We start from the raw sequence: 22,799 nt of genomic DNA, 5'->3' as shown, positions 1-22,799 counted from the left end.
CCCTAAGGGGGGGGGGGGGGCAGTCCATGTAAACATTTATAAAAAAAAACACATACTTTTAAAAGACTTAAAATGGTCAAAACTCAAGAAATTGTGTTTTTCAAGGATGGTACAGTGGTGGTATGAATTTGGCTTTCTGTCAAACACCTTGATAGCTCTCTTGTACAGCTGTTCTATGGGTTTATAGTTTGTGGCAAAAGAAAACGACCAGTTTGTAAAACAGTATTCAATATGGGATAGAATCATTCAGTGGAGGTATGACTTTGCAGCATTGACAGTTAAAGGTAGGGTATGTAATTTTGGAGAAACCAGCTCGAGTGCGCTAGAATTTGACCAGAAAAAATCTGCCTCTTCCTTCAGACTTCCTGACAGAGCCCCTCCTCCAACACACTCTAACACGCTCATGACCAACGAGGGCACGAGATAAGTTAGTGCACAGATGGAAGGCTGACAGGCAGGTAGGCAATCCAGTTATTTTAGCCGGGCTGGCTCAGATGATTGGTCGTTTTATGTATTTATAGTCAAAGCACTTAAGATATTCATTGCTATCGGGATGTGAAGAGCATTCCAGGGAATATAACAAAAAGTGTTTCTGAAATAAATGACATACCCCACCTTTAAGAAACTGGCTTACTGCAGGAACCAGTTGATTCAAATCTAATGTGTGTATTGTGTGGGGCGGGCAGTGATCATGGGAAAGGCCTACTGTGGATGCCAACAATCAGCACGCTATTCAACAGATGGATCAGAGCACTGCTGGCCTAAGAGCTCATGGTCATGTGACCAGTGGATTAGCTTAGCCCAACTGAAAGGGGGCGGAGGTTAGGGTGCTTGTCACCACACACTTCCTGATCACTTCCCTTACAATGTGTTTCCCTTTCTCTTTCACTCCGAACCTCATGTCGTCACATCACATTACATTTAGCTGACACTTTTATCCAAAGCAACTTACATTAAGTCTTTCATGTTACATTATTCACCTGGTCAATATTACCACAACATGTCTCCAAAGAAAAGAAGACGTGGTCATCTTACTGATATCAGAGAGGCCAACTCAGTGGACATTTTTAAACACCAGCTAAAGACACATGTTTTTAGAATAGCTTTTTATTAGCAACCCCCCACTTTTAATGTTCTTTTATTCTTTATTATTTACCTACCTTATATTGTTTTATTTATTTTATAGGTCTTAATCTTTTTCTTTTATTTCTGTTGTACCTATATGTTCACTTTGTTTTATGGGGTTTTATATTTGATATTGTTGCATCGACTCAGTTGTCTTGTGTCTTATCTGTCAGAGAGAAACCATTATTTATGTTATTTGTATTATCATACATTTGACCTCCTTGTGTCTATTAACCTGATAACATGTTATATTTTGCTGCATGTACCTTTAAAGTTCTTGACAAATAATCTGAGGGGAATTTCTTGTTGTTTGTTTTTAACTTGTGATGTGTCATTTTGTAAAGCACTTTGAGCTGCATGTGTTGTATGAAAAGTACTATATAAATAAAGCTTTATTATTATCTTTTATAATCTTTTATCTGTCCATCATGTCCTCCTGTGTTCAGGCGGAGAAGAGGCCCCATGCTTAGTACTTTATTATGGCGTGCGTGAATGTGGCACCTTTGACTCCTGGCTCAGTCAGATCAAAACCGCTGCTCTAATCGGCTCACTTCCAGCTACTCATAATGTCAATGCTTAAGAACATGTCTCCTGTGCTGTTCTCCCCCCCCCCCTCCACCTCCTACTCCTACTTACAGTACTCTTCAGCCCTCCCAGGCTCGCTGAACTCTACACTTGTCTGGCAGCAGAGACAGAACAAGTGAGAAGCACAGACTAGTTTAAGCCTTGCAGTGAGCACATGGCACAGTCAGGCTTAACACATTAGGTTCCCCTGTGTCCCCTGTTGATACTCCTCCAGCATCTGGGTCTTTCTGTCAGGAACACAGTGTGCCCGCCAGTTCTGGGCTGACCAGCCATGTTCCCACGCAGACCCAAAACTCCCTCGTTTTCACAGAAACCTAGAAAAGCCCAGCGTTCTCTTGCACCATGCACCGCAGTGACAGGGGGAGCATTCAGCGTAACGTGGCCAACAGGGTAACATTCTAAATGTCACTGACCGGTATTTCCTGCAGATTACAGCTTGAATATATGTTGAATCGATTGAGAGAGCTGACATGCAGAAAATGAGCGATAGATTGAGATATAAAGGGAACTGATAAGGAAGTTTCACCCAAAAAAAGCAGTCCATAAAAGGGGCAAAAGGTGATTCAAATTGATCTGTCCAAAACCAGAGTATTATAGGAAAGAAAACATGCAGCATCTGTAAATGACAAAATGATCAATCACTATCAACAAACTAACTTTTTGGACAAAGTTCGGCACACCGCCAAGACAAACAGAAAGGTGTCGGCAAACTAACCATTTGTATTGCTCAGTAAGGCGGAAGGACTCAGACAGTAGGAATAACTCATCCAAAGCTTTCCCACAGAAGCCTCAAGGGGAGACATTACCACAGTGGGCAGAGGGCGTTATCACAACACGCAGTTCTCACATACAAGGAGCCAAAGGGGACCGAGTCAACGCCAGCTCCACAGTAGGTTTTAAGAAGAACTTCCCCCGGAACACACAATTCTTATCGGTGCAATTCAACATTTATCAGGCAACACAATGGCAAAGGATGCATATCACAAAGGTACAGGTAAGCTTATCTTTACACAGACACAGAGCATCAAAGCGTCAGTGACATTTCAAATCTGTTTGTAAGCTCAAACACCCGGGTCTTTATTCGGTGAGTCGTGAGTCACAGATTTGACACCTTCGTGTTGACCGTCATGAACCATCATTTTATGCTTTTTTCAGATATCAACCAGCCAATGTAAAGCAACCAAGCATATGCTCTTTTATAGTGAGGCTCAACGAGGAGATAAATGGCACATCATTCATCACAACGACCAAACGTACTCCTGTTCTACTCAATTCCTTACGTATTAACGATTCAGCTTTTGTAAGATAATGATCATGACGGAGCTGGCAGTTGCTTATAGTTTCTGATTTATTCTTCTTCTCTTTTTAAAGTGTAAAATGACTACAGTGTGTGGAGCTCTAGAAGTGAGATAATGCAAACTTTTAGTCACATTTTTGGAAATCTTCTGTCATACCATAGTGCAACTGTATTTATGGTATTCAGGACTGAGTGACTCTTTTGTTCTTTGTGGTTGTTTTTTGTTTTAAATTGTGTAACATCACCACAATGTTCAAATATTCATGCTATTTCAATTAGAAGTCACCTTAAAATAATCTTATTATTCAAATACTATCTGGTACTAACTTGTGGAATGGAACGAAACGACATTTGTAATAGCAGAAGATCTAGACGAGTGAGCCCTACAATGCACCTGTTGAAGTGTTGATATAAAAGCAGCAGCCAGTTGTATGTTACAGCTGGCTTAGGTGGAAAAATAAACGACTGCACAGTTGAAACTAAAGTAAAGCATTCGTTTTGTGTGTCTGCAAGTCTTTATCTGAAAGTTACAAGAACTGTCAGAGTCAGTCATGGCGTACAAAGTACAAGATTTCGGTCTGAAATATAGAGTAAAAGTAATTCCACAAAATAGATATTCTCAATTGAAGCAGCTCAAAACTGCACTTAAATACAGCAAGATATAAACATGCCAGAACCAGAGTGCCCACAACAAAAGCTCCCTGCCAGGCTGTCAAACTTCTGAAGCATGCTCATTACGGCATTATTAGACTCCCGTGGGCTCTATAAAACGTATAGCCTACTGGTTATCTTTTTAGTCCTATTTCACCTTGGCTGAGACGTAATGTTTCTCTTATTGGAGTGCTGTCAGACGGGAGGGAGGGTTTCCCCTATAGAACAACTTGTAGCCTATATTTTAGAAAGCTCCCAGTGAGTCAGTGTTATTTACAGCAGTGACAGTGCTATACGGGGGGAAACTCAGTCCGTTAACATGACTGAAGAACCATAACAGGGACCTGCCTGTTGATTCAGCTTAATAAAACCACACAAGAAAAAGTAACAGAAATGTTACTACGTGCACGCGGGCTGTATGGTTTGAGTGCGTGCAGACGGAGCCGCACTCAGTTTGTTTACAAAGCGCTGTCAGAAAAATGTTTCGCAACGGGGACGGTCACCTTTTCCCACAAAACAACATTTGAAACACGGTCAAAGTGAGACACTCACCTCTGTGGAGCGACTGAACACTAGCGGTCCGTTTTGCATAAAATGCGGCGAAAAGCCTGCAGCGACGTGAGCGACCTCCAGCAGGAACCTCTCTGTCAGTCCGTCTGTCAGCCTGTAGTTTCCAACTCTCTCTCCCCCCCCCTCTCTCAGATAAACCGCCCACTTCCGGTGCTTCTTCAATGTGTGAGTGAGAAACACTTTCTGTGGATTTCTGTCCTGCTGATGATGGATGCTTTTTCTCTAGCTGGAATCAGACTGAAGGAGGTGTTAATTACAATATCAGCCACATTTTGTATTCGCTCTTTAAATATACATATGTTTTGTTTTGTTGTTGTCTGATCCAAGTGTATTCTGAACGAATAATGGTTATTGGTATTTTCTTTTGGAAACTAACAAATAACTTTAACTGATACTTTCATCAAGCAAAATCACATAATAATGATAATAATAATAATAATAATAATAACAATAACAATAATAATAATATTAGAAGAAGAAGAAGAAGAATGTTGATTATTTACTACTAAATTAAATGAGTACCAGTATTTTCTGCAGGTTTCTGACTAGCTTCTCTGTGCCAAACGTTTTTTTAATGAAAATAAAGTAGAATCTATTGTACAGCACAGTACAGTCGTTCAATAATGTCTATTAAACTCATTGCATCGACTAAATGTGTTTAACTCAATCTGGAGAATAGCGACACCTTCTGGTACTACACTAAACTAAACTTAATACAGGGCATTAATAGAGGAAATGTGTTCTTGCTTTTACATGTTAAACCTGCCACGATTTATAGGTCAATGTGTGCAACTAAGAAGAGAGGTATATATTGCTATTTGGGATAAAAACCCCAAAAGAGAGAAAGGAAACAGCAACCATGTGGAGCCATGTTGAATGTTGAAGAAAGGTAAGAAAGGAATGTTCACTTCTTCTGTTATAATGTTGCTCTTGACTTTTGACCAAAATCCAAATTGTGCTTGTAAGAAAAAGTACTTTTATCCTTGATTTTAGTAAATCATTGAAAAATACTTTACTGTTTTTTTAAGGATAAAACAATTGGAGAAGTATTATATGATATAATGTGTTTACCAGCTTTGTAAAAATAAAAGCCTACAAAGCAACAACTACTCTGTCAAAGCTGTAAAAATAAAAATAAAAGTCCCCTATGATGCAGAAATACTATACATAACTTCATTTCCCGCATCTATGTCAAAAAGTCCTCATCAGTCTCACACACACACACACACACACACACACACACACACACACACACACACACACACACACACACACACCCACACACACACACACACACACACACACACACACACACACACACACACACACACACACACACACACACACACACACACACACACACACACACACACACACACACACACACACACACACACACACACAGCACCCTGTTGAAGCCTCATTGATCCTGCAGATTGGCTGTGAGCCAACTGAAGGGTGACAGTTGCTTCCTCAGACAGCTGAGTCAGCAGCTGCTGCCGGTAATAGCTGTTCCCTCTTCCTCTCCTCAAACCAGTCTGTGTTCCCTGCCTCTCACGGACTACCAGAGGCAACCAGGGCTCAGAGAGAGCTGGAGATCAGGCCAGAGGTCCAGGAATGCACAGACTGCTGCCTATACTGTCCCTGTTTGTTTAGCTGCAGGCTTTATCTCAGCTGTCACATGCTCTCCAAGGACTCATGGGAAACCACTGCAGCTGATCTCATCACGGTACAGCTGGAGATGTAGTGGAGCTGAAGTGAACAGATACAATATGGGGGTTTCCGGTCAGGGAAATCTCATGGGTGGAGACACTGTTATTTCTTCGAATTGAAAAAGGAAGTGGGATGACATCACATTGTATGCATGAATGACGTGTAATATCCAAATCACTGCATTATACAAAATGAATTGGCTAAAATGACCTCCTGCTTTACAACAACACTAAATGACCCCTGACAACAAGGTTTGTCACACATTTTAAGTATACATATTTTAGCCGAACTAACCATAGGTTTCGCACGCTTGTCATTTCACTTGACACACATTAATTCATGTGTTATTTACTTTTTTATTTTAATTCAATTGAAAATACCAATAAAAAAGAAACATGGGACTGATTTTCCATCCAAATTAAACGTCCCTAATTTAGATGTTGTCTCTTCTTGGATCATGAAATAGCCTTCCCTAAAGGAATATGTATCAATCAATATCAAGTCAAACTCCCAGATCCCCATATGAAGTCAATGAACTAAAATTCATTTTGTTTCCAGAACAATCTGTGCTGCATTACACTTCAGCTCTGTTCCCACAGCATTCAGACCAACAGACGCCTCATAAAGATAACGTGTTTATTGCGTGCATATTTCACACATTGCTTTATTATTTCTATTAAATCTTGGACTCTCGTTGTTAATCGTCTGGCTTCCTATCTATATTGCTGCATTTGAGGATATTCCCAGTAAATGTTATCAGCCAGTGATTTATCTCAGGAATGAAGTTCACAGCCATAAAACCTGTTTGAGTTATTCTCTGGGTTGTATTATGAAACACTTGGTGGTTTGCTTAAGTTTGCCCTTTTGCACATATTTTCTGTTGCAGGTCACACATGGAAGACTATTTTGTTGAACTGTATTTTAACAAGTTATTGATTTGTTCTTGTGAATGTTTGGCAGACAAATGTATTTCCTATTTAACATATTTCCATTTCAAGTGCTAAAACTCCCATCATGTTTGTATCCTTAACTTGCAAGTGAATAATGACACCAACCAATGACTTGACTACTTTAGTGCTAACTTGTTTTTATTACCTTATGTCAATTGATGAGTAGTTACATCGTATTGTACAGAAATCCTCGTGGCATTTCATTGCATGACGGACAGATGTGGCTTGCATTTATCTCAGAGTTTACAAGCTGTATGAAAGGTTAAAAGTCAACACTCCTTGCTGTGTTAGAGGGAAATATCTCTTTCTCATCCATGATTATTTTAACAACAAGGTTGTCTTAAAATAAATTGTTCATACAATGATTTACATTACATATCTGATCATGTGAATTCAGGCACAACACAAACAATAAAACTGCTAATTTTAAATCATGTGCAACTCACATGATCACAAATTACAGTTTGATATGGGGTGGGAGTGACAAAAAACTGCTTTCAAAACAACTTGTACAGGTTATATCATGTAATTTCTCACTATAAGGGGAAATAACTTTACAGGAAAATATCCATAAATTGTTATATCATCTCTCTGCAGTTTTTTAACACTTCAAATGGCTCTAAGAAATATTGGAAATATTTCATTCAAGAAACAAACCGTTTGATATGAAACAAAGGTATTGTGAGACGCATGTGACAAAACATTTGGCGGCCACTAAAAATGCAATAGTACATATTTAAAAAGGACCATTAAATGCATCAGAACAATACAATTCCAAACCGGCAAAGCTTACTGTATGCAACAATTATTCTACTTACACTTTCTTATTCAAAAGAAAAGAACACAAGAGTTCATAGCCGTTTCAAAAAGGCAAAAATACAATGTTCTCAAAAATATAATTCCAGATACTGAAAAGAGTAATCAGGACATCTATGCAGATGGGGAAGAACAGAACAGGAGCGGGAAGACGCTTACAATCACACACTGAGCTAAAGATGGACAGTCAAACTTTAAATGAGTGGAAATCCTCTTTTAAAAGATTTAAAACATCTTTCAAAACCATTTCGATCCCTTCTCTGTGAAAAGTAGACATTTTCTTTTACACAGAAACAAGAAACAAACTGTACAGGAGGTGGGAAAATTATAACACCTCTTTCACAACATAATACCAAATCCCAAGGAAGAAAATGAAGAAACGTGGGGACTCTCCTCACATAGGTGACGCTACATCCATGTCCAAAGTGATTGAGTCTGCAGAGGAAAACCACACGGAGGCTAATAATGTTGGTTAATAAACACGTTCTAGGTCATTGAGTGTCCTAGCTAACACAAATGTGTCGTTTGATAGTTTAAATGACTCACCCAAATGTGAAGGATTTGCCTCAACTTCATTGTGCATCAGGGAGTCCAGGGTGCGGGGCGACATGGGGAACAGGTCGCTGGTGTTTCCAGAGTTTGTGCTGTGGGGGAAAAACAAGAAAAAAGAGTTGTTGACGCTGAAATGCCACTTGTTTCCTGCCATAAGGTTTGTACTCGTTAAAAATGTTCATATATAAAACTAAAGTAACAACATGTTTTCTCGCTACCAACTAACTTGTGTAAATCAATGCTTTTCTTCATCCCACTGATCGCTACGGTGGTTCATACACATACTGCATCAGTGGCTTCCTGTGTGAAACGGTCACTCCGTAGAAAGACAATTCAGCATTCGTGTCAGTGAGGAAAGTCATGCCCGAAAGAGAGTAGGGGAGATTCAAAATGTGATGGATCTGTGGCTAAATCTTCATTAATGTTTAAATGTAAACATCAACATATATATCTTCAACCGCTAAAGACTGGGCTGATGTTGAGCATATTCAATAATATTCCCTGCTTCTGTTTCAGGCAGTGCTTAACATTTGTGTTGATGTTAATGATTGATATTAATGACCGGCAGCTAAAGTAAAAGGAGGATGTTTGATAGTTTGCTGGTGGATAGATCAGGTTGTTACTCAGACTTTTAAAAGTACAATTTCCAGTACTTTGCAGAGGAGGTTCTGTCAGTGTGGTCAACAGGATTACCGATAAAATATCGGTAACATGTTCATGTAACTTGGTGAAAGGGTGTTTATTGGTCAAATGAAGAAGCCAATTAATTATTAATTATTATTATACACACATGCATTTCCAAACATTTGGACTACCTATGTTGCAAATGTATTATCTTTTCAATTTACACACGGCATCTATTGCACGTCTGTCCGTCCTGGGAGAGGGATCCCTCCTCTGTTGCTCTCCCTGAGGTTTCTCCCATTTTTCCCTTTAAACTGGGTTTTCTTTGGAAGTTTTTCCTTGTACGATGTGAGGGTCTAAGGACAGAGGGTGTCGTATTGTCATACTGATATTCTGTACACACTGTGAAGACCACTGAGACAAATGTAACATTTGTGATATTGGGCTATATAAATAAACATTGATTGATTGAATTAAAGCTGGAGCGGATCTGAATCATGGAGGAAATAACCAAATCGTTTTTGCCTTGGTGAACGTCGGTGTTCCCCAAATGCCCTTTTAGTTATATTTCGATACTGTATTTGGTCTTGGAATGGAATCGTGAATGGATTAGGAATGATTTCCCAGTGATAATACTACTTTTATCTGAAATCTGGTAAAAAATGTTATACAAAATACTGACACAACTATCTAAATGAATGAAAAACGGATTAATAGCAGGGAGATGCTCTTATATTAGTACCAGGTAAAGTGACAGGCGAGTTGGAAAAGACAAACAGGTAGGTGCTGCAACTTAAGTGACAAGATGCACACACAAAGCCCTCCCTACATGCCACCCCCCCCCCCTCCCTGAGCGCCTACCCTGGGAATCCGTTCCCAAGCAGCTCACTGTCCGGCAAGTCCATGAACACGGAGGGACACCTACGGAGACAGGTCAGGATCTCACTGAGCGAACCTCAAACCCACCAGCACACCCTCAAACAGCTGCCCTCGGTCTACCCTTTATTATTTGAATGCAAATACAGTCGAACAGATAGTATACGGAGCATGGAAATGAACCCATATCTGGAATGATCAGCGAAGACACAACCTGTTGTGTTAATTGTAATCTGTCTGAACATAATCTACATTGATCTGGGTTCACAATACTTGATCTGACAGCGATGACTTGCAGTGAGAGTAAAAAACTGACTTGTTCTCTTTTCTTGAACATTTGGCAGAATTTGGCACATATTGAAAAAGGAAATCTCAAAAAGGGAAGTTCAGGTCATACCAGGAACACTCATAAGGACTAAAATAAGCGAAGGTCACAAGATGGCATGAGCCCTTCCTGTAAATATTACCACTTAAAAAAAAGAAGATACTCACGGGGTAACGCAGATGAACTTCGTCTTCAAGTATGGCTGAATAGCTGTCAAAGAGAAAAAGAGTATTAGCACTATCACAAGAAACGAAGCGAGAAAAAACATGCACACTAAACAATATGTGTTGCCCGTCTTAAAGGAAGCGTAAGGAACACTCACTACTCGTGGAGTCTCCTCCCATCTCAGGCTCCGGCGCGGCTTCTGGCCTGCAGTATTTCCCAAAAGCCTCGTCTTTGGGGATATCGGGGTAGAGGTAAACAAGAGGCGAAACCAGGATGTTGGTGGCGTCCATGATCTTGTATCCCATGATGATGTCGGCAAAAGACATGTTGTTGAGCTGCTGCTTGGTGTAGGGCTCCACCGACTGCATCTGGGTCTTTCCTAGGAACACATACAAGGAAGCTCAGTACCTGAACAGAAACTAAAGCGATCAGCCGGTATAAAAACAACAACAACTCACCGCTGATGTCTTTCTCCACCCATGTGAATGTGATGCCGCCCTCCTTGCTGCTCTCACTGAAGCGCAGCAGGAAAGTGCCGGGGGGTTTCGGGTTAAGAAGGGCCCTCTCCCTCTCCTTACTGATGAAGCCCATGATATACCTGCAGAAAATCAACAGGATATTGGTTTAAAAATAGCAAATCTATTCTGAAACTGTTGACCACAGCACTTCAAAACACTTGGACTCGTACACAAAGGGCGACCTCTCACCCTTCGTTCCACAGTGCCAGGATGTACTTCTTCACCAGGTCGATGATGTTGTCCAGCCACACCCAGAAGGAGAAGCCTTTGCCAGCCATGTTTTCCTGGGAAGAGGAAGGAGAAAAATAACAATAACAATTGAAGTAACACAATAGCAAGATGGCAGGTTGAACCGTAAGTGTTTTTTTAGGTCAGTACCTTGCAGAACTTGGCCCAAGTGATCTGGCAGCCGGAGTAGTTTACACACGGCCCTGAATGGACAGAAGAACATCACACATTAACATATGAGACAGTGACAAGACTGAGATTAACACAATATCATTGGATAAATGATGACAATGATGTATAGTCTAGCAGCAAGTCCTCAACAAAGGCTTTAGTTTTCGAGATGCCCCTACCCGAGGTAGAACCAAACACAATAATGATTTTTCTTATCTTTAGGGTCTCCCATTAATGAAATTGATTGTTGTCACATTTTATTTTGGGGGGGAAAATGTTTTTTTGGGTTGTTAGAACAATCCCTGAAAAGAGCCACATTAGACCAGGCCGGATGTGGGAAAGGTGACAAAAAAGCCCATAACTTGAGAATGACCACTCTTTTCCTCTTCAGATTTGCTGAGGAATGAACCAGGTGGCTGTCCTACACCACCAAATAGTCAGAATAAGAGTCACCCAATAAAGTGTTTTAGTTCTAAATAGCAAGCCTCTACAGTAAGTGTAAGTAGTACAGGTTTGATTGAAACTGGAACCTTAATTCAAAGTACAGTATACAAATCATCAAATAATTCTGTGAGAGGTCAAGTATATAGATACTAGAATATAATGTTAAACGTCAGGTTCCTCAGAAACGTTAGGGGACACATGTTGACATTGTGCACAGCAGGTGCAGAGCTCCGTACAGGGAAGGCCGACAGAGAGGCACTTTCCACTCTCTCCACACTTTGCATCTTTGCCATACAAGTGAGTAATGTCTCTCACTTCTGTAGGTGCTGGGGGTTTTGTAAATAGCACTGGTTGAATGGCCCCATCTCTGACAATCCACCCCTTGCCACCAGGACTCCATAACAAGGGTTTGGGCTCGGGCTGTGACACCATATCGCTGTCTGAAACATTGCTCTTTGCATGTTGCATCCTCTGTTGGCGGCAGATTTTCCGAGGCTGCATCTGTTGTTGATGCAATCAGTTCATCCAAGTGTGTGTACATCAGTCCATTTTCCTCTTTTCCATATAGTAGAAGCGCAAATTCTCTTGCGACTGGCAAAGGCTCTTCCAAGCTGGCAGAGAGTCCAAAACGGGCCCGACCTTTGAGCTCGTTAAGATGGGTCTTGAGTTTGTTGAATGCCGTTGTCTTTCCTATTCTGTACAAAGTACTTGTTGTGCCACAGCCAGTGAGTGCACGACATGCTGGGAGACAGTTAGACATGTATTTTCCAATTTTCTCACATATGGTGTTGATGGGGACATATCTCTCTCTCATTCCATGGCCTGCATGCATGTACTCATGTATTTGCTTGCATAATATATGAGCAGTACTTCCACATCTGTGACATCAGACCTCACGATGATGCGGGAATATGACTCTGCAAGATGTATGGCATGGAGCACCATCCTTGTGTCTGCCTCCTCCTGATCTCAGTGATGTCAAACGGCTGACTCCTGCTGTGCAGACGCTCTTCACCTCCTCCCCTTCGTTAAATCCTGAGTGCAGTCTCTGTGGGGCAGCAGTGACAATGTAGTTGCTCACAAACATGCAGAGTGCAGTCTTGTTTCCACTACTCCTCAAGTACTTCCTGTAGCTTGGGACATTTGTTTTGCCAGTGATAACATGTGTAGGCCTTCCATCACTTGCAGCTCTCCAGGTCTTTGACTGTGGGCCGTCATACCTGTCAAATACTGTACCATGACCACACATTTCATTTCTTGTTTGCTATATATATATATAATATGTGCCAAACACTCTGTATGATTTTGTGAACGGGTGTGTCAATGCAGGTGCATTTTTTAAAAGTGCAGACCTGTAATGAGGACCCAGCATCTCTGAAGAATAACACAAGTGTTATAACCTAAAGCAAAACAAATGTCCCAAACTACAGGAAGTACTTGAGGAGTAGTGGATGGTGCTCCATGCCATACATCGTGCAGAGTCATATTCCCGTGAGGTCTGATGACACAGATGTGGAAGTACTGCTCATATATTATGCAAGCACATGCATGTTTGGTTCATCTCTAGTGTACAAAGAGCAATGTTTCAGACAGCGATATGGTGTCACAGCTACTTACACTTACTGTAGAGGCTTGCTATTTAGAACTAAAACACTTTATTGGGTGACTCTTATTCTGACTATTTGGTGATGTAGACCTGTTTCTGATTCTGATTCTATTATGTTCCTATTGTTTTTGTAGACTTTTAGGCATGGTCCCTCACCTAGTAATTTCTCAGCCAGCGTGGTGAGCTGCTCGATGGTCAGGCCCCTCTTGGTGGTGGAGGAGAACTGCCAGCTGAGCACCTCGGCCACCTGATCCCACGTCCCCACCGGAGGCTTGGTGTAGAAGTTCACGTTCTGCACAGAGGCAGCCAGGCAAACATGGTGTCAAATATAAATGTAATTCTCCCATTACAAACAGATATTCAACTGTGATGTGTCAGCAATCTCCCTCTAATGAGTTCAGCCCCTTTCCAGCAGGGGGTGCTGTCTCACCTTCGGGTGGTTGGTGAGCATGTTGTACCACAGGATGGAGGCCCAGGCGTTGGGCATCTGGCAGATGTTGGAAATGACTACCACAGGCAGGGAATGAGTCTGCACAAACAGAAGAAATATTAGTATATATTATGCATTATTATATGAAAAGTCATGCACAATGATGTGAAAATATTCCGGCCTTCTTCAGTACATTGTCTTGTAAAAAGGACTTGTGAACCTCTCATTAACAACAGCTCTAACACTAAGAAAGATTCGCCTCTTCTTAGAAAGATAACATATTTTGCAAACATAAGCAATGATAATATTTCAAAACGATAACATGAAGGCTGCAGATAAAGGATATTTGTGTACAAAATCTGTTGTGGCTGAAAATCAAGTATTAGGTTTCTTTCATCTTGGTCTTATTAAATTAGAAAAAATTGAGTAACAAGCTAGCAGAAATATCACTTTGTAGATTCAAAATGAGACAAAAAAAAGTAAGCATCACTGCATCTTTTGGCTGATAATGTAAGCTCATATGTCTCATAACTTGTCTTCAAACCATCTGCTCTGCCATAAGGACAACAGTTTCTCACGTTGCTCTGAAACTCAAACGGCTCTTTGTGTTTTGACACCTACGTACAGATGGAGCTCTGTGGTGTGTGAGAGGTTGGAGAAAATACAAAACGAAGTGAACCTGGTTAGGACATGTGGAGTAGATGACGCCAGCATATTAAAGTAGAAATCATAATTAGCTTCAGCAGAAATACTGCCATCATGGGGTCGTTAACTGGGCTAATGGAGGAGTAACGGCTCATAAGAAAGCAAAGGCAGTGACAGACTCCGGAGGTGGATGACTTTGTTAATGACTCATGTGTTTGGTGACTAACGTTGTACGGGGGTGTCAAAGAACAGCGCTGATATGTCTTTATATTATTCTTTTGAGTTTTTGATGATTTCTGGTGTTACATGAAGCCTACATGAAGGAAACACAGAGATACTATGTGATACTGACCTCCAGATCGATCTTCAGGCCTTGATGGTAGACTTCCGTCTCAAAAGTGATAAGATGGAGCTCCTCAGTGACGATCAGAGAGGCCTGAAGAAAACATTACTCAAACCTCAACTCAAAAAAGCCTTTATGACAGAAATTCATCAAAAAATACAAACATTTTGAGCATTACATTACAATGATTATCAGGAATAGTACTCACGTCGCTATTGGTCCGGCCACCATTACCACATCTCTGCTCTCTCAGGGTCTGAAACAAACAGGAAGTGGGTGCTACAGCAGATCGGAGGACGGAGCCAAGCAGTAAGAGATTTGCATCGATAACTCACCAAGTGTTTAAACTCTGCTGACAGGCTGCCATTGTTGGACTCTTCCATGTTCATGACTTTTGTGTTGGTACCGAGGATGTTAAACTTTCGTGACCTGGGGGAAAAAAGCATAAAGTGAGGATCTATTCTAAAATATTATACAGTCAGTGCTCAGGCATGGCAAGTACATCTTAAAAAGACGTACCCTCGGATTGCAGCCACATCGCCAGATTCCCTGAAAAATCAACAGGTCAAATCAGTAAAGCACTTTCAGCTAAGGTCTTAAATTAATCGTGTGTCTTAGTGCTAAAAACTCCAGATAAAAAAAAAAACTTACTTGTCGATGCAAACTTTAATTTTCAGCTGGTAATTGAGTTCAGGAAACTTTACCAGTAACCTGAACAAATAAGATAAAAAGTGTTTAAAACGCATTCCAAATGTAAAAAGACACACTCTCTGTCAAACGGGACATGTCAAATATTTCAGTTAAAAAAGCATAAACATATTTATGTAGCATTTGATACTTACCTCACTTTATTTGTGAACTGAACACCTGTTTTTATGACCAGCGGTCTGTCTGGATGCATGGGCATACAAGGCTGTCTCTCGACCACGAACGCACTGAAACACAGAGCGGATCATGTTTCAGAGAAGGTTTCCAGACTCTCAGGTCAAAGGCCACTTCACTAATGAGTTGCAGTTTTTAAGTGCATCTCACGTCTTCCTCCGCAGAATGGAGGCGGCTCAGATTACATTACATTTGATAAATGGCGAGCACGAGATGCAACTGAAAGCTCTGTATCATTAGTCACAGGAAATTAGACATCGATTCTTTTTGAGGGTGAACTGTTAATGATGTGAACACTTGGTGTGTACAGGAGATATGTGTCACATGCTGTACCTCTTCATCAGGTTTCTGAACAAGTCCACGATCTTCTCCTCCAGGGCGGGCCGGTGCTGGATGATGGGGTCTCCTTTGTACGACACCTTCTGCTGAAGCTCCTCCAGCTTCTTGATCTGCTGACGGATCTGGAGCTGGGACTCAGCCAAGGACGTGATCCTGGTGATAGAATTATGAAATGATCCAGTGGTCGGACTGACTTGACAGTACCATTTGGCACATTACAGAAAAAAGCTTTTTGGTAGATGTCTGCATTAAAAGACAGGAGATCACCAAAAGGAAAGCAGAGACTGTCTGTCTGCCAAAATCATCTATTTGATGGTATAAGAGACAACCACAAATACTTCTTAGAAACTGTGTCAACATTTATAGTTCTGTATTATATGTTTAAATGTAGCCCCAAGGCTGGGAGATGCCAGAATAATCCTTTTGAAACATTTTACTTATGCAGAAAATGGTTTTGTTTTTTATAAACGGTGCCTCCAATTCAGTTGCATTTTAAGATGCCAGAGCAAGAATGTGGTTGGACGTTTTTTTTTTATTTATTTTGAGTACCCATAATGCATTTGGGGATGCCATCACTTTAATTTAATGTATGATACCAATACATCATTTACCAGTGTTATGCAATAAATACCCATGTAAGTTGTTCGAATAAAGTTTTTCATTTGTGCCCTTTTAATATTTACTAATAAATATCAAATTGTTCATTGATCATTAATGTGACCAACAATGCAGCCATGGTTACCATGTTTCGAGGCGGTCCAGGCAGATGTTAGGTGGTCCTCCAATACAGGCAATCTGCTGCCTCCTCTTCCAGTCTGCTAGCTCTTCATCAGTCAGGTTCTTCTGCACATAATCCATGGCGGTCAACAAGCCTCCCATCTCTGTCACTATTTGCTACAAGGAAACAAGAAACATTCACATTAGACATGGAAATAATGACTTGTAAAATAAGTCAACATGGTCAATTCGACTGCTAGCTTTACCTCATAGCATGTTATTACTTCTCAAATTCTAAAGAACAGTAGTAACAGAATAGTAGCATGTAACCCAGGTTATTTTACTGTTGATAGATTATACATAGGTTCCCTGAACGCCTCGCTGATGAGCATGAGACAGACGCCGGCTAAGCAGCATGCTTTTCCATTGAACAATTATCTACATTTGCAAAGAGAATGAAACACTTCTATTCAAAAAAATATTCTTGGTCTCACAAACCCCTCCTCTGCTGCCAATAATCCATAAAAAGTCACATGAAATCAAACTGGTGGGGGACTTATTATCCTTGTGTTCTTGGTTTTCACTCACAGCTCAATCTGTTACAATGTATTTTGACTTAAAGGTGGGGTAGGTAAGTTTGAGAAACCGGCTCGAGATCGCTAGAATTTGAAAATACACAACCGGAGAAAATCTGCCACTTCCTCACAGAGCCCCTCCTCCAACACACACGAACGCGCACATGACCAATGAGGGCACGAGATAAGTTTGTGCCCCGATGGAAGGCTGACAGGCAGGTAGGCCATCCAATCAGATTGGTTGTACTTTTTACAGTATTACGGCTTCTACAGATGACATTTTTTTATGGATTTTTTGTCAAAGCACTTAAGATATTAATTGCTATCGGGATGTTAAGAGCATTCCATGGAATATAACAAAAAGTGTATCTCGAGCCGGTTTCTGAAACTTACCTACCCCACCTTTAATATTGAACATATTAAAGCTAGACACCCACCCTCCTCAGCTGGTCCAGCGCACTCAGCATCTGCTCGAGCTGAGCCATCTTCTGTCGGGTGGCAGCTGCTTGGCTATTCCCATTCAGGTCCTGGGACAACTCTGGACAAACAGCGGACATGACAGTCAGAAAACAAATGCAATTCCTTAAATATACATATGAAAAACACTGAGAAGTTGCGTTTTAATAAATGTTCACCTGAGACTGAGATAAACCTTTCCAAACAAATTCATATTACTGCTCAAACTGAATAGATATTTTTAAGAATTTACCTCCTTGACTTTTCAACGTCTTGTAATTGAAGTCAAAGTCATCTTGCAAGTTCTCAAGCATTTTCATCTTCTGTTCCATATCCTGAAGGAAAACAAACGGATATTTAAGACAAGACAGACTCATTTTGTCAAGTTAGATAGTGTTCAGGAATCTTTTATTTTACTTGCATCCTTTATCAGGGAGTGTGTGATGGAAACTGACCTGCACGCGCTTCCTGATGTCCTGGAGGTTGTGCTCCAGAATCTGCTGCTTCTCTGTCACTACTGTCCCAGAGGGATGTGCGGCCTGGCCCTCCTGCAAAACAACATATACCGCTTTACCACCTAACATTCATGACCTTAAGCTTATTGATGTCATATAACGTTAGAGCTGGGTTAGTGTAGCTTTTCTCTACCTGCACAGCAGCGGTGGCCGTCTGCAGCAGCCTCTGCTCCTCCCATAGACAGCGGGCCACGATGCGAGCGATGTCCATGGGCTTCTCCAGGTACTTGCTCTGCAGATGCTGTTTAATCCTGCGCAGGTTATGCTGGTAGAGGACATTGTTTTCCTGCAGGAAACGGCTATACTGCTGGTCTATTTCTCCCAAGAGGTTGTGGAACACCAGGGTGGCGTGTGACTCCTTATTGGCAGCGTAAGCCCTTGTGAAAAGAGAGGAGAGGATCATCAGGATATGATTATTATCTAGTTCCTTTTAAGAGCTTGTGAAAGGTGAAGAGTTCACAACTGCTTCATTCAAACTTTCTGTATCAGGAAGATTACTGGGGGGACACTTTCTGTATAATCTAAATACCCATTGGACAGGAAACACTTTTTGCAGGTTATATTACTATTTCAATTGTTAAGGTGCACTGTGATACCTTATATAATAATAATATTAATAATAATAATAATACATTTTATTTATATAGCGCTTTTCACAACTCAAAGACGCTTTACAGTATGAGTATATGCATGGGAGATCTGTAATGGTGTCATGAGGGAATAATAAGGCATGATAGAGAAGAAGGTAACAATGAATGAACATAATAGCTTTCCAAAAAGGTAGCTATTATAGTTAGTGCCCTCCGCCAGTCTGGAGGGAATGGAGGTTCAAAATAAATGAAATGCTATATTCCAGCAGACGGCGGAAACAATATGTGCTTTCATAACAGTTTCGTTTATTTGTGTATAGTGTCGTGGACAGTCCCCATTAATCAACTGTCACACAAAACAGTAAATGGGGCAGCTTTAGCCAACATTGATCATTTCCAGCCGTTGTCCCCGTCCAGATGATAATAGACCCCCTTAAACAGAGCCCGGGAATGAAATGATTCCTCACCAGTCCTGACTCTCAATCCAGGGGGCGAGGAACTGCCGCAGCTCCATGGGGAAGCTGTCGCTGTACAGGTGGTAGAGCTGCTCCAGATACCTGGTCTCCAGCTGCTGCAACTGGTTCCACTGGGCCATCCTGACTTACACCTCCTCAAGCCTACAACAAGAATGGGGGTAACAACATTAATAGAGCAGAGACCATGTTGGAGGAGACCAATACTGACATGTAATGTAAAAAGAAGTTTCACTGACAAAAGAGAAATAGCTAAATGTCAAGTTTTTACTGAAAATGAAAAGAGGCTCTTGGGAGGGTATGTATTATCAACAGCCACTTCCTGTTCAGAGAAACACTACGCCTCCACTGAGAAATATATATCGACTCTCTAAGCATATAGAAATATATGATCTTGGATCTCAAACACGACCACACTTCCTTTGTCTATGCTTCTGAAAGATATGAATGGAAACCAGAGAAACACCCGTTTTGATATATAAGATTGGATCTAATTACGTTCATTTATATATTCTTTAAGCGAAGCGCAGTGCAACAAGAACAGTATACTCTCATTAATCCTCACAGCCTTGCAGAGACAACCATTATCCATCAGATCCACATTTTAGGTTCTGTTGCATTCTCATCTTAACATAACACAGCTACACTGTTCCCCTGAGGCCCGCAGACTGTAAACTAACAGACCCTACACCAAGTCCTCTAGAATTCACATTTAACAACTAATGGAACCCTTTATTTAAGCCTCTTACATTTAAGAGGCTTGCATCTTTCAATACTGTTGCATTACCATCTAAATTCTGCCTAATCATTAGTGATAGTGACATTGCCCACTAGTTTGCAGAGTTTAGATAAAAGATCAGATGCTTAACTAAACTTTGATGAACCTTGATAACTGATGACTCGGAACAGTTCTCGAAAAGAAACTACATTTTGCTTTCTGTTTCCCGGAGCTTAAGTATTGCTTCTGCTGATAGAAAGAGCGTGCGGAACATACACAAAGTTAAAACAAGTGCCTGAAATGCAATCAACATGTGTCTATGTTCCCACATCAGTGCATGCATGTACTTTATGAAGCCCTACATGAATTAGTCTGCACACTTCATGCTTTTCCCATCCAAATGTACATACAGAAGGGGAAAGCGAATTATAAAATCCAATGTAATACAAGCACTAACTAGCTAAATGAATACTATACACTAAAATACTCATCTCCCATAGGGTCAACAAAACCAGAACATTATAAGCATATTATTGTCATTATATTTGTTTACATAAGAGCAGACCTTCTGGCAAATGTTCGCATAATAAGCACTAGGGTAACTAATATTAGTGATGTATAAGGATCAGTATGGTCTTTATAAAAACAATATTATATATTGTAAGGGGCTTTAATACGTTTTAGTGGCATCTCAGTGTACGGCTTTTTTGCGCATTTTTCCGTTTAGAGTAACCTTAAACCTAAACCTAAAAGTACATATGTTTAGTTTCACCTGAATCACGTCAGTTTCAGAAATGACTCTCGCTGATATCATATGGCGAGGGTTTTTTTTTGTTACATCAAGGGACATAACTGAAATTGTCTAACAAACGTGACACAAGTTCCTCTTTCTCTGATATGTGAAAAAGGTGCATCTGCATGGTGTGGATGTCGGAGAATAGATCACATCGATGAAGAGCTAAATCATGGGAGAATAGGTTTCTCTTTTCTCATGTTCTGAATTAGGCTAGTATTTCCTGCTCTCACTGTTGGAGAACTTAGGTTGAAATTACAAATAGTATCTCAGGATCATTAAGGCACATAAGAGCACGATGTGACTTTAACTGTATCATCCGTTTCCCTCATCATGTCTTTACATTCACTGCATTACGTTTCCCATGAGTGCAACACCTACATAAAGTGGATGATTGCTATGGCACATTGTCTATGGGCACTCTCTGCAGGATGGTCAGTGACCCAGTGTGTACAGTCCCAAAGGTGGCACACTACTGTATGATAATTAATAAGTCATGGAAAAGAAATGTGCCAGCTGTTTGTCCAATTGTCGAAAAAATGGTAATCTAATCACAGGGTACAAAAGGACAATATAATTCCTTTACTCATGTCACTGATATTCCAGTAAGTGCTTCCTTGAGCAAACTAAGAAATCAGCAAGCATGCCAGGTTTCAATTCAATGGCTTCTATAAAAACAGGTGAAGGAGGCTGTGACTCAGTCGATAGTATGATGGACTTCAAATCAGGGGGTAGCAAGTTCGAGTCCCACTGCAGTCAGCATGTCGTTGTGTCCCTGGGCAAGACACTTCACCCCAAATTGCTCCTGTGGGGATTGTCCACAGTACTGAATGTATGTAAGTCGCTTTGGATAAAAGCGTCTAACAAATGACATGTAATGTAATGTAAAATACAATAGAACTGTTATGAACGTCATAATGTAAAGTCATAGTGCATTTCACGAAGTCACCCCTTAGTCTCTAAAAAACATTGAATACAGTCAATAGTGTAATAGCACACTTGATACATTGTGAGTCACAGCTGTAATGACTGAAACGAAAATGATGTCTCGAAATGTCTGAGAGTGACATATAGTAAGTACACAACTAAGATTCTGAGAAGGGCTGATCATCCCTAAAATCTCCTTTTTGTTTATGAAAACGTTGAATCATAGTGCAAACTAAGTGTCATTCATGTTGTCCTGCAGATGGTTTGGCGATGGGCGTGTCAATTGAAGGCAAACACAACAATGACCTGAATTTGACTTTGTCTAAATATGCATCCAGTTTGAGCTCATTTCAGTCCTGTTGTATCATTGTCATTTTTTTATAAAAAGGTGATTCAAATCACATAAAAAACGAGTAAATTTTACGAATGAAGACGAATAAAATCACATTACAACACTTCTAGTCTAAGTTGAAATATAATCAGGCCCATTAGGGGCGATCAGAACTGGGAGTAGCTGCAGATAAGACGCAGTAACACTTTAATAACTTGTGTAACATGGTGGACACGGAATGGCTTCCTCATCATGAATAACTTATAACCGTCACAATGTCACAACTAGTAGAGCAGTAGCGCTATGGCTAACAGGGCTAGCAATGCATTAGTGTGGTATGCAGTAACATAACAATGAAGAAAATCGTTAAGAAACATGTACCAAAAGCAGAAGTCGCCTTTATAGTCGCTTACCTAGCTTGTTGTTACTCCTTCGGAAAGTTTCTCCGTATATCAAACGGTTACCCTTTTTACTGAAAAACACTGACAATAAAAGTCAGTGGTGAGCTTTGTATAAAATTGAAGACAAAAAAGCCAGAGGACACACAGAAAAAGCACGTTAACCGTGTAGGTTTTCTTGCCAACATGGGAAATTCTTCGACGATACAGCCCTTTTCACCGAACCCATGCAGTATTTCAAGAATGACAGCTCTAACAGCCAATACGAGTCCGTTATTCTATACTAGCCAATAAGAATGCAGCTTACAAGTAGGGCGTGCCTATGTTGAGAACGTCGTGTTTACTGCTGTCGCAACTGCGCTGTTCCCGCCTGCAAACCCTCCCTGGTTTGCCTATTTGCTGCGGAGGGAGGGCAAGCAATTCGACAGAACAGCTAGGCTGGAAGTCATCT

General features: G+C 40.7%; 2 protein-coding genes across 7 annotated transcripts in view; both read right to left on the bottom strand.

Moving 5' to 3' along the window:
• Positions 1-4,340, bottom strand: part of LOC117450919 (signal transducer and activator of transcription 5B-like) — an 89,647-nt gene extending 85,307 nt beyond the window's left edge. For all 3 annotated transcript variants that reach the window (XM_034088949.1, XM_034088950.1, XM_034088951.2), the window contains exon 1: positions 4,211-4,340. The gene's annotated coding sequence lies outside the window, so the exon portion shown is untranslated. The remainder of the gene's footprint in view (positions 1-4,210) is intronic.
• A 2,663-nt stretch (positions 4,341-7,003) lies between these two features.
• stat3 (signal transducer and activator of transcription 3 (acute-phase response factor)) lies at positions 7,004-22,567 on the bottom strand. 4 transcript variants are annotated; one of them, XM_034088952.2, is made up of 24 exons: positions 22,364-22,567; positions 19,176-19,325; positions 18,252-18,495; positions 18,059-18,151; positions 17,857-17,938; positions 17,585-17,685; positions 16,598-16,749; positions 15,850-16,008; positions 15,477-15,569; positions 15,286-15,345; positions 15,154-15,183; positions 14,970-15,063; positions 14,843-14,890; positions 14,644-14,727; positions 13,647-13,745; positions 13,373-13,508; positions 11,146-11,198; positions 10,957-11,051; positions 10,708-10,847; positions 10,407-10,628; positions 10,252-10,294; positions 9,745-9,804; positions 8,254-8,351; positions 7,004-8,166 (listed from the first exon to the last, which is right to left on the bottom strand). In XM_034088952.2, exons 2-24 carry the CDS (start codon positions 19,301-19,303, stop codon positions 8,102-8,104), a joined length of 2,379 nt encoding a protein of 792 aa, XP_033944843.1. In that variant the 5' UTR covers positions 19,304-19,325; positions 22,364-22,567; the 3' UTR covers positions 7,004-8,101. The 4 variants fall into 4 exon arrangements, with proteins under 4 accessions (XP_033944843.1, XP_033944844.1, XP_033944845.1 ...); XM_034088953.2 differs by having other exon boundaries at positions 7,004-8,142; XM_034088954.2 differs by lacking the exon at positions 9,745-9,804.
• Positions 22,568-22,799: the final 232 nt, after the last annotated feature.

This window comes from Pseudochaenichthys georgianus, chromosome 8, assembly GCF_902827115.2.
Source record: "Pseudochaenichthys georgianus chromosome 8, fPseGeo1.2, whole genome shotgun sequence".
NCBI classification, from domain to species: domain Eukaryota; kingdom Metazoa; phylum Chordata; class Actinopteri; order Perciformes; family Channichthyidae; genus Pseudochaenichthys; species Pseudochaenichthys georgianus.
The sequence above is the reverse complement of the archived record's forward strand: the minus strand, read 5'-3'. Positions and strand labels throughout refer to the sequence as shown.

Bases quoted from the DNA above. Each gene is read 5' to 3' on its own strand.
- stat3 (XM_034088952.2), bottom strand. From the start codon at position 19,303: ATGGCCCAGTGGAACCAGTTGCAGCAGCTGGAGACCAGGTATCTGGAG. The intron at 18,496-19,175 runs GTGAGGAATCAT...TCTTTTCACAAG, and splicing joins TGGATTGAGAGTCAGGACTG to GGCTTACGCTGCCAATAAGG. The intron at 14,891-14,969 runs GTGAGTTATCGA...TGTTTGTTTCAG, and splicing joins CAGCAGAGTTTAAACACTTG to ACCCTGAGAGAGCAGAGATG.